We start from the raw sequence: 11,802 nt of genomic DNA on the forward strand, positions 1-11,802 counted from the left end.
CTGAATACGCATACAGACAAACCGTGGGTCACAGGAGAGGTGGGATGTTGATCAGTACTGGCTTGAGATGGGAGTCATCATGTGTCTCAACCAATAAGAGCATTTGGGGTGGGTGTAAGACCGCTGCAGCGCTCACGTCATCTGGAACTGAATAGAACTGGCGGGGACAGAAAAATGGAAAAAGGTAAAGGACTCTTACATGGACATTTTCAATTTAAATCTCTTCCGCACCGCAGAGTTGATAGAACCAAAGTCATTTGTAGCCACTGCAAAGCTGAATTTTCTTATCACCGGAGTACTTCGAGTCTGAAGTATCACTTAAATGTAATACACACAGTTGATGCCAGCAAATCACCCACCCAAACAAACAGCGGAAGGAGGCTTCAGCAGACTATGTAGCGTGTGGGAGAAGTATAGGTAAACAAAAGCAAGACAAGCTAACAAATGCCATAGCAAAGTGGATAGCTACAAACTGCAGGCCGATTAGTATTGTGGAAGATCTGAGGAACGTTATTAGGATTGCAACGAATGACAGCACGTATGAGCCTTGATTGATATGCCTTGATATGAGCTTGATTACATTGAGATTTGCTGCTACTGTGTAAAAAAGCACCTTATTTGTTTAAAGTGTTTGCAGACCAAATGTTATTGCACTTTTGTTCATATAGTAGTACTTTTAAAATAGAAGTGCACAATACACTACTTTTGAATTCATTATTGAATGCTGCTCATATCAATGCAGTTATTCACGGTTAATCCGAGAAAAATCATGCAGTTAACGCGATTAAGGATTTTAGTCGTTGCCCAGCACTAGTAATTATTTATTTTCCCTCCTTTTCCCTTTCTTGCATTTCATAGACTGCATAAGTTGGAAATACCCACACTTCACACACTACAATCTTGTAAAACACTATATTTTTGTAATGTCATGTATCTGTTGTCTTGTCTCCCATGCTCGGTACTGTTTTGTTAATGTGTTACTTTGTTTCAATAAAAAAAATATTGCAAAGAAAATAATCTTTCAAAACTGGAAAACAAAAAAATCACTACACATAAATCACTGGACCAACCTTCTAATGCAGGGGTGTCAAACTCATTTTCACCGAGGGCCACATTAGCATAATGGTTGTCCTCAAAGGGCCAAATTAACAGTATAAATGTAACTAAATGTAATGTAATTTAAAATAAATTAAACTACTCATCATATCAAATAACTTTCTGTATTTATTACTTATTCAAGTTACAAATATTACATATGCATTTGCATAGATGTAAAAATAAATGTTCAGGTTAAGAAACCCACATTACTCCATCAATCAACAAACTATTCAAGTAAATCAGGAAAATATCAAAAACAAGTTATGATAGTAACTTTATTCAAAACTTTTTTTGTCACAGTCAAGGAGGGCAGAACTATGGCACAACCAACAAGTGTGACAGACGTAGCATTTTACGACAACAACACTGAGGTGAAAGGATCGGCAAAGATGGCAAAACCAGAGTGCTGTGCTTTAAAGTCAGAGAAGCTCTGATCAAACTCATTCATTAACCAGTTCAGTATAGTAGCCAACCGAGCACACGAAAAAGCACCGGGAATTGAGGCTGAGATGCTCTGACAAACAGGAAAGTGGGTGATTTCTCTTTTCTTGGACATTTTGGGATCATTTGTAGAGATTTCTCAATTCCACTTAAAGTGGAGAGATGCCGTTACTTTATGGGTAACAATCTATAAATGCATTGTGGGAGATGTAGTTTATGGTCAGTTCACGCTTTAAAGCAGAATATACTTAATATATATTTGCACCTATTAAACTCTCGCAGGCCACATAAAATGACGTGGCGGGCCTTGAGTTTGACACGTGTTCCAAGCAGTTGATCTGGATTCGATTCCCGGCCATCGTAGTGTTGTGTGTTTCTTTGGGGAGGCGACAGTGGTGTGGTGGGTAGAGCAGTCGCCTCTTCGAATCTCGGTGCCCCCCCAACCCACCCCATTGGGTTGGCAACTTTTATGCCTTGAATGGGCAGTGTAAAAGGTACTTTTGTTAGTTGGTGTTTGCTCCCACGCTTGCTAACAGTGGAACAAACCAAAAAAAAAAAAATCCTGAATGTTTTTGTTTTCCTGCATTTACAAAAACATTTATTTAGTGTAAACCCTGAACCCAGCCCTCAGTCTGCCCATTTATTAACTGATAACTGTGGGAACACTTTAGGCTCCATTACACTCCACTATTACTTCCCTCCACCAAAGTGGGTATATAACAACCAATATTTAATCAATTCTACCTTCTTTCCTCCAGCTGTTGCAAACCCTCTCCACCTCCTGGCGACCCACGCATCAGCCTCTGCATCCCTCCCTACCAAGCGGCAGAATGGAGAAGTGCAAGACCAACCTGAATCGAAGAGAGTCAAAACAAAGGAGGAGGGTGAAATGGCAGCTGCCAACACCAACGGTACCACAGACAGAGTTGGAGAAAGAGGGGTCAGTGAACAGGTCAATGACAAGTAGCCTCCCCCTGATCTGCATCCTGACCCCTGCTTTCCTGTACGCAATGAGCCTCACACCTTCCACACTCGTGCCCTTCCATCCTACCTGGTTATCACCTTACTTCATGGTGCCAAAAATAGAAGAGACATGGAAACACAAACAGGACTACAAAATGTGCAAAACCTCCTGAACTATCCCTCCTCCCCCAACTTCTCCTCTCCCACATATTTAAGACCATGAAATACGATGCAAAAACTAGAGACCAAATTGAAAGTAGAATTACAAAAGAGTTGCTGATGACTATGAAACCCTGATGTTTGAGACTCAGATGGCAAGAAGCACAGTAAGAGAGAATGTATTTTAAAATCCAGAAAAAAAAAAGACTTGGTGGACAAGTGAGGAGTCCCGAATCTCCCCAGTGATGGAAAGGAGCCTCTTCCTGGTAGCATGACAGACAAGCGCTTAACTGTGTGTCAGATAGAAAAAGCAAACAAGCGAAATCGGTAATTATTCCACAAAGGGAAGTGTGTGTACCTAAGTGTGGACATTCCCATCTTTGGCAGCTAGCCTCCATGTCGACCTACCTAACCCAGTTGTGAGTAGATGTGCAGTATTCCGTTGTACAAGTACATTTGTGGATATTTTTGAGTGTTTCTCCGTTTCCTAAGGCACAGATACAATCTAGTAATAATTAAGATAACTAAAAGCTATAAGTGGAGTCTTTAAGAACATTTAAACATCACAACATAGAATCTTTTTTGTCTGTATGTGGACTCTTTGTTCAGTGAAATGAATGTAGTCTCTTTTTTCCCCTTTTAAAAAACACTATGGAGTAGATGTTCTTTGCTCATTCATGCAAATGAAATTTCTTTCACTATATCAGAGTTTTCATATTTTACAAATATCCTATGACATAAAAAGTATATTCCTATGCGTATTTGGTCATATGCTTCATCAAGCTTGCATGTTACCATTCTAGAGACAATGTACTTGAGCTGATTTATTTGAATATGGAACTGAAGAAAATTTAGACTGAATCTACGTTATATGATTGCTGCACTTAACCCTCATAGTTCTCTTTTCTTTTACTTTTTGTACGTTTGTCTACATTAGATGATTGCTGCACTTAACCCTCAGAGTTCTTTTCTTTTACTTTTTATATGTTTATTTGTTCTGTACTTTCCATCATCATTGGTTGTCTGTTTTGCATTGAATTTGGCAAGCTCTCTGATTTTATTCTTTTCAGACTACTAAAACATCTATTCAGATTTTCTGTTACATGAGGAAAAACAAGTGATAGGTGTATATGCTTCAGTGCTTTTTTTTTTTATAAATTTATTTAAAACAGTATCTCTTAGTTTGTATTTCTTTGAGTAAAAACCCTTTTTGCTGGCCAAACACAAGCTCAAAATCCATTTGTGTATGAAGAATTATTTCTTTCAGAGAAAAGAAGTTATGAAAATATGTTTCCTAACTGGTGCTGTGAAGAATAATGTGGCTGATGAGATAATCATCTGGAAATGTGCTTCAGCTGCTGTGTAGTTCTCTGTTTCCTGTTCCAGGAAGCCTGTGTACCACCAGGATGGAGCTGCTTCCCTTGTAAACTATCAGCTTTCTTAAGGTACAAAAAGAGCTTGACTCTCTCATTTCAGTAGTGGAGCTGAACAGGAAAGTAAGGGCCTAAGTAAGGGCTAAAGTATTCTTTATGCTTCCAACAACTCAGTCTGTATGAATAGGTATCCTATCATGTCCAAAGGCAAAAATGTTAATAAGCTGATCAAATTGGACACTTTGAAGGTGGGGTGAATTGCCAGCTGTTGGTCAGCAATATGTGATAAATCATACAAGGGGGGGGGGGGACTACAGCGAACATTTCCATATGGGCAATCAATACATTGCACTCTGATCTACACAGTGAGGGTTCATCCAAAGTCTCATACATTCCTTTAGGAGTCTTGCAACATCCTTGATTCTTGCTCAACCTGGAAGTGGTTCAGGTAAAGTGAGGACCATTCTTTGCACAGTTCTTATATGGACCGACACACCGCTTTATTACCTCTGCCAGGGAGATTTTTTTGTTTTTGTTTGGTGTGTGTGTTTTTGGTGGTTAGCAGGATTCTGGACAAATGACTGGATGGATCATCAGCATACTTGGTACAGACATTGGTGGGGTCCAACCCTAGAAGTGATTAGAATGGCAGACCAAAATGCCTTCTAGGCAGAGCTAGTATCAAGGAGAATCGATGAACAAATAAGGGAATTGGAGTTTACCCTCCGTGGTGCTTTATAAATGTTAGTCAGCATGGTAGTTACCATGCTCACAATTGATATGCTCACTGTTGATATGCTGATACAAATATGGTGTTTCCACTATCAGAACCGAATGAGTGGTATACTCTGTACTTCCCTTAACCAGCAGTGGAGGAAGAAGTACTCAAATTGTTTACTTAAGTAAAAGTGGCAATACCACTGTGTAAAAATACTGTTACAAGTAAAAGTCCTGTGTTCAAATAGTTAGGTACAAAAGTATTAGCATAAAATATACTTTAAGTATTAAAAGTACTCATGCAAAATGACAGTTCACATTAATGTATATCATTATTAGACTAATAAATTATTGGTGTGTTATTGTGTACATCATGATCAATGTTACAGCTGATAGAGCTAATGTTAACTATCTGGTTATATGTTTATACTTTGAAGTACTTTTCATACTGCTGGGTAGCTTGTGAATTTCCTACCGGGGATCAATAAAGTCTTATTACTGTGTATTTTGTTTAATCTCAGTCTGAAAAGTAACTAGTAACTAAAGTTATCAAATAAATGTCGTGAGTAAAAAGTACAATATTTTTCTGTAAAATGTAGCAAAGTCAAAGTATAAAGTAGCAGAAAATGAAAAAGTACAGATACCTCAAAATTGTGCAGTACTTGAATAAATATTTCTGTTAACCATCACAGTCGGCTGTGTGTATAGACAGGGTGCTTGTAATGCTAATGCTAATGCTTGAGGTGTGAAGACATGGACATTAAACTAATTACTGGCAACTGCTCTGCACCCCCACCCACTGCACAAATTAAGTTACAACTCACATAATGATGGTGTGACCATCCCCTGCTTACCTAGTTGCTGGTTTGCTCTCCTAGTTTGCTTCGTTCTGGTTGCAGGGCGATACTTCAACTCACAATCACATCATGGGATACACGTGGGGCCAGTGTGCCCAATGCCTTTTCAAGTCTAGAGCAGCTGGACACATTACATGGTTAAGTAAATATGTTCTGCCAATTTGATATTATTATCTATGGTGGCATAAATTGAGTTATATATATATATACACACACACACACACACACACACACACACACACACACACACATACACACATACATACATATTCCGAGACTGGGCGACGTACAGATTACAGACTCTTCTGCGCATCCACTGTAAATAATCAGAGCTTATTCTATGGTTCGGCTGGAGATTTTGGAATTCATTTGGGGGTGAAACTAGTAGTGTGGGGGTGAAAGTGGTTAGAGCAGTTGTCCTGCTGGGAGTTACAGCCAGGTTACTAGGTGAAGTCTTAAGTGTTGCTTAGAAACTAAGCTAACTTCTTTAAGGTCCTATAAAATGTTTATGGGCCCTTCAGCAACTGACAAATTGACAAACCAATTAATCACAGATATAATACAATGTAAAAGGCACGACAGAGCCCATAAAGTTGAAATGTAAAAGCAGATGTTAAATTTTATTTGCATATTTAAATGCAGATTTTACAATCATTGAGTGTTTTGGAAACAAGCTGGCATTTCAGTTTTGCAGCGTCCCAGTGACCACCGAGTGCTGTGTGTGTTCAGTGACCCCCAGCACGTGTAGAAACCAATGCAGGGGAAATGTTTTTGCACTCAATCAATAAAAATGCTATCAAGTAACATGACAAAAAACAAATTAGTAATGCAGCTTTGTTTATACACATTCTATTGTGGTGGACCTACGCTGAACAGTTCTCCTGTTTATGGCCATAGGGTTCAACTAAGCACTTTAGATTCCCTGATGTGCATTAGCTAAATTTATCAATGCTGCTGGGGCAGGACAAAGTAGTGTGCAGAGATATATTAGCAAAGGACAAACACTACTTAAAGATAGGCTTGGTGATTATTTTCAGAAGCATTTTTTGTTACATATCTTGAAATTCTCTTTACATCCCGATGGCAATGAATACATTTCACTGGCTGGGACACTGAAAATGTGGGAAATATAGAATTGTGAGATGCTTATGAACTTGAAGTGCTTGTGTGCTTAAGGTTTTGGGGAACAATTACGAAGATCTCCGCTGTGCTCGGGCACTGGCAGACCAGCCAGGATAGAGAATATAGGAAAAGTAGTTATTTTATAAGGGTGGGAGGGGTGTAATGAAAAATGGAAGCGGGAGAGGGTAGTTTTTGGTAGTTTAAATACTGCAGAAATGGAAGGGGTGTAATTTCGGCTCAGGACCCACCCCCAAACTTCTGATAATTTCATTATCTCCATTAAATGCACTGACAGCACAAAAAAAAAATCCATCATCTGTGGCAGCAGCAGAGCTAAAAAAAGCCCCTGAATTTTACTTGCCTCAAACAAAACCACTAAATGGCCTACTTGGCTGTCAACCAAACTCCCTACACATTGTGTGTAGCCTGCCGGTGTACCCAATGCACAAGTCAAGAATCTCCCACAAGGCGTTGCAGTTGCAGGCAAATGTCTTACCGCTCTATTTTGATAGCTAAAACTAGCGAACTAGAGAAGGTACCCGCAGCAGCTTCTGTTTGCAAATGGAGACTGTTGTTACAGGCCAGGCCTTCCTCTTACAGACATATAGCCTTATGGGTAATGTTGTTGCCACCTGTATGTCTGTATGAGAGCAAGAAGACCACTGCACAGAACAGACTCCTTTTACATATAGTTAACCTGGCATCAAAAGCCACTTGCAGTGTTCATGTTATCAAGATGGAATAAAGCTCATGTTCTGAACGGCATTAGCTGGCCTCCCTCTTCACTTCTCACTGCTGGAAAAGCCTGGACTTCTAAGGCTAATACCGGCTATAAGCCAGGGCTAAAGCAGCTATCTGAGCAGATAAAACTATATTTGAGAAAGTTACAACTAAAAAGAAGTTTGATGCTACAAGAAGTAAAACCAGAATTAACACGGATGTGGCTTTTGAAGGATAGCGACAACTGATAGAACAAAAGGGGCTGAAGAGTGATGCCATATTAACCGTATTTCCAGTGGACAGGTTTTTTGTTTGGGGGCATTTGTAATTTTCCTGAAATCTGTAAGTAGTAGTCGCACAGTGTGTGTTGCAGTGCACAGTTTTGGAGTTGCTTGGGAAAGAAATCAGAATGAAATGGCGAGATTTCTTCAGTTGCCTACTTTCAAAATTGAGTTTCCTCTTGCTGGTTTTTCCAGGATTGCCAACCCTACCTTTTTTTTTTGAGTGCTGTGTCTTAAAAAGATATTCAACAGCTGTGACTGGAGTAATGCTGGCCAACAAAAAGTACATAAAGCAAACCATTAATCAGAGGTTTCTTATTTAACCAACTTGAGATATTAGTGTGTTAAGTGAAATGCAGTCTTGAACAGAGTTCAAAATATTCTTCATATTTGTACAGTTGATGAGCTGTTGAGTAGAAGTTATCAAACAATCTCATCCCAAATTGTGTTTTGTGATTTAAGATGAAATCTGTGCATGTTTGGCTCTTACACCCTGTTCAGGCAGCAGCAACAAACAACATTCACACACTCTTAAAGAAATAGTTAACATTTTAAGAAATTAACTTGGTCACTTTCTTAGTGAGAGTTTGATGAAAAGATTGACATGCTTGCTTGTGTAGGTAGAAACAGCAAACCCAGCTTTCACAACCTTCTAACAATTAGAGAGAACACATATTGCACAATGTATGGGGGAAAGAATGAAACCAAAATACATGTTCATCTCTTTTCTTTTTGCTACTCTTTTGTACAATACTATGTAGTTCAGTCTGGTGCATTGTGTTGATAAAGTGAATGAATATATATAAAAAAAAAAATCAAAAAAAAAATCTAGTAATCGTAAGTTTATGTTCCAACAGCACAGGATCAAGGTTTGTTCTAATCTTCCAGATGTTACTATGAACCTTGAAGGCAGAAGTGAAAAGTTACCTCATTTTAAACCTGCTTTGCAAACACCTACTATGGTACACTGGTATATACACCAACATGTATATATGACAACAATAATATGTGCCCACATCCAACTTCTCTCCAGTCTGAGGCACGCCCTAGAGTTAGGTGGTGTTAGTTGACAAAAACCTCTATTTTTAATCCATCTAATGAGCAGAATCATCTATGAGATTAAAAATAGTGATCCTTTGTAAATTCCTCGAAAGACATCTTAAAAACCGGCATGTCATCATTTCAAAAAATATAACTGTCCCTCTTTTCTCTTGTGTTTGGTTTGAGAGTGAAGTCAGTGTCTGTGTCCCTCTATCCAGAGACAAAAAAGTGTGCATCTCTGATGGTGCTTCCCATTGTCCATTTTTGTTGCAAGGATTCCCCAAAGTCTGTGTTCCTCCCTTCATTTGATGCTCTTTTAAAGTCTGTCAAGATAAGGACAAGTGCAACCAGGGATGAAAAAACAAAAGAGAAAAGGCTGCATAATACAAGTTTGCTGAGCAGTCAAAGGTCATATTTTTCCATCAGTCATCTCCAGGAACTGGGCGTAGACATCTCTGGAACACTCCCCTTTCTGGTTGAACAGGAACTTGTAGTAGCTGCCGTCAGCACAAATGGCTGCAAGATGGATTGAGACAAAGTAGAGCAGAACACAGTCAGCAAAGGAAGGCCTGACACACAAACATCACAGGTCTGTGTCATGGCCATCAAGTAACAGTGCATGCTCCAAAGACAGGTGACAAGCTCAATAAACATTTTGTGAGGCCCTTAAGTATCAATGTAACTGTTATAATCCACATCTATTCTCTTTTCCCCTTGCCTTAACAAAAACGCTTATCCTGGTAATGAGGCCACAAACAATCACTTTGCCAAAACCTAAAAACAATATGTAGCAAAATGACAGAAAAGAAATGGTGTGAACAAAAACAGGTCTTTGTATCAGGCAGTGCAATTCCATAGCGTCCAATACCACAGACTGAACCTCTCTTCAACAAAAAGGTCAAGTCAACACCTTGCGGGGTCAGCACCACCATCGGTGTGTGTATGTGAGCTGGTGCTGCAGATGGCTGCCTCAGTTCTGTACCAAAGACACATTCCTTGTGTGTGTAACATACTTGGCCAATAAAAGTGATTATCATTATCATCATTAAAGACTGAACATTCAGATGTTGAAATGTTTAGCAGCAGCTACTAAAAGTAAGCACTTAGAGGTAAACTCACTGGAGAAGAAGAAACAAGAGGGGATTTTGTTTGTGAGGGTGAAAAAGGCAGCAAACAAGTAATTTTGAACAGGCAAGATGCAGGACAGCTAAAGGCAAGAGAAGATTTGCAGAATCAGCTCATAGTTCCTGAGGAGATAGTCAGCATTAACCTAAGACCAGGGGTCTCATTTATAAACTGTGCGTAAGGATCCTCACTAAAAGTGTACATGTGCCCAAAGGCCAAAAAATATTCAGGCTTATAAAACAGTGTATTTTATAACTGTAAGCAAGTTTCCTTATAAATCACAGATCATCTAGAATTGTGCACGTGAATCAGCCTCATATCCTGCTTTGTACACACCCATTTTATCCATAAATAGTAACTGTAAAGTAATTCATGAATGCTGATCTGCATAATAATGAGCCTGGCATGCAATTGTTCTGTCATTATGGTGAATCATGGCAACAGGTGAGAAACAAGCAAAGAAATGCAACTACTCAGACACCAACATAGAGACACTTGTAGAGGAGGCAGAGGCCCAGAAAATGAAGCAAGAACCTCAGACCAGACCTTGTACTGTGGTCAGAAGCACAGTGGACAGTGTATTTTGTCAAACTTACAGTTCCCTGGGAGGATGCTGTCGATACAGCTTATGAAAGGAAGAAGCTGAAATACACAGAATTGACTTTGGAGGCAGAATTGGCTTTTGGCACGTGGCTGGAAAGTTTAAGTACTCCCCATGGAGGTTGGTTGTAGGGGATTTGTAGCCAAGCCAGCTGCCTCTCTGCTAGGTGAGTTGGGTATAAAATGGCAGGGCCTAAGGCAGATAATTAAGAATCTAGCTGATAGCGGGGCAAAGCCCATTGACTGGCTCTGGAGCAGAAGAAAGGTGTGTGAATGGAGTAAAAATAGGTATGTGTTTTATAAATGGCACCACATGTGAGAATTATACCTGTTAAGCTGAAGTAAACTAGTATAAGAGGACAGGCTTAATAAAAGTGTTTGATACATGCAGCAGGCTTGAGGCCTACTTCCTAGTGTTAGCATGAGCAAGCTAACAAGGGCATAGTAGACATTTGGTTGTTGGATTGAAGACTAACATATGGTGTATTTTGATGCAGAATTCTGGCTAGTTATCTGGTGAGCTATTTGAAATGTTTGGTGAGTTATTTATATGTTTGCTGGCTAGAACGGCAGTTTAAATGTTTGGTAGTGCTAACATGTTTGATGATGATAGTGATGATGATGATTATTATTATTATAGGCACCATTATAAACACATTACCCAGGGTATGTACCATGAATTCAATTAAAACCAATTTTATTTGTATATTGCCAAATCACAACGAAGGTCTACTCAGGACACTTTACAAATTAAAGTCCAAACAAGTCCCCCTTGAGCAGCACTTGGCGACAGTGGGGAAGAAAAACTCCCTTTAATGGAAAAAAACCTCAGACAGACACTGGCTCTTGCTGGGTGGCCTTCTGCCTCAACCAGTTGGGGTGAGTGGATAGAGGAGAGAGAAAAAAATAGAAAAGGAACAAGACACAACAAACACAACAACAAACAATCAAACACTGGGCAGGTTGATGTGGCCGGTGACTGCTCATCAGAAACATAGAGCTCCAGAGCCAGGGCTACCTACAAAAAGGTATAGGGAGAGAGGAGACACAGTTAATGACATGTAGTAGTGGCAAATAGATGCATGGGGAGAGAGGAAAGGAGCTCAGAGCATCATGAGGCCCCCCAGCAGACTAGGCCTATAGCAGCATAACTAATGGAAGGCTCAGGGTCACCTGATCCAGCCCTAACTATCAACTTTATCAAAAATGAAAGTCTTAAGTCTACTCTTAAAGGTAGAGAGGGTGTCCACCTCCCAAACTGAGACTGGGAGTTGGTTCCATAGGAGAGGAGCTTGATAGCTAAAT

The 11,802-nt window shown here is 39.6% G+C and overlaps 1 protein-coding gene across 2 annotated transcripts in view; it reads right to left on the minus strand.

Annotated features, from left to right (window-relative positions):
- Window positions 1-5,879: 5,879 nt before the first annotated feature.
- Window positions 5,880-11,802, minus strand: part of wdr45b (WD repeat domain 45B) — a 58,783-nt gene continuing 52,860 nt past the window's right edge. Inside the window, exon 9 of one of the 2 annotated variants that reach the window (XM_020608940.1) lies at window positions 5,880-9,288. In XM_020608940.1, coding sequence (XP_020464596.1) covers window positions 9,182-9,288 — 107 coding nt within the window. In that variant the 3' untranslated portion in view covers window positions 5,880-9,181. The remainder of the gene's footprint in view (window positions 9,289-11,802) is intronic. The other variant, XM_020608939.1, reaches the window with a different exon arrangement.

The sequence above is a fragment of the Monopterus albus genome, unplaced genomic scaffold, assembly GCF_001952655.1.
Source record: "Monopterus albus unplaced genomic scaffold, M_albus_1.0 scaffold96.1, whole genome shotgun sequence".
NCBI lineage: Eukaryota > Metazoa > Chordata > Actinopteri > Synbranchiformes > Synbranchidae > Monopterus > Monopterus albus.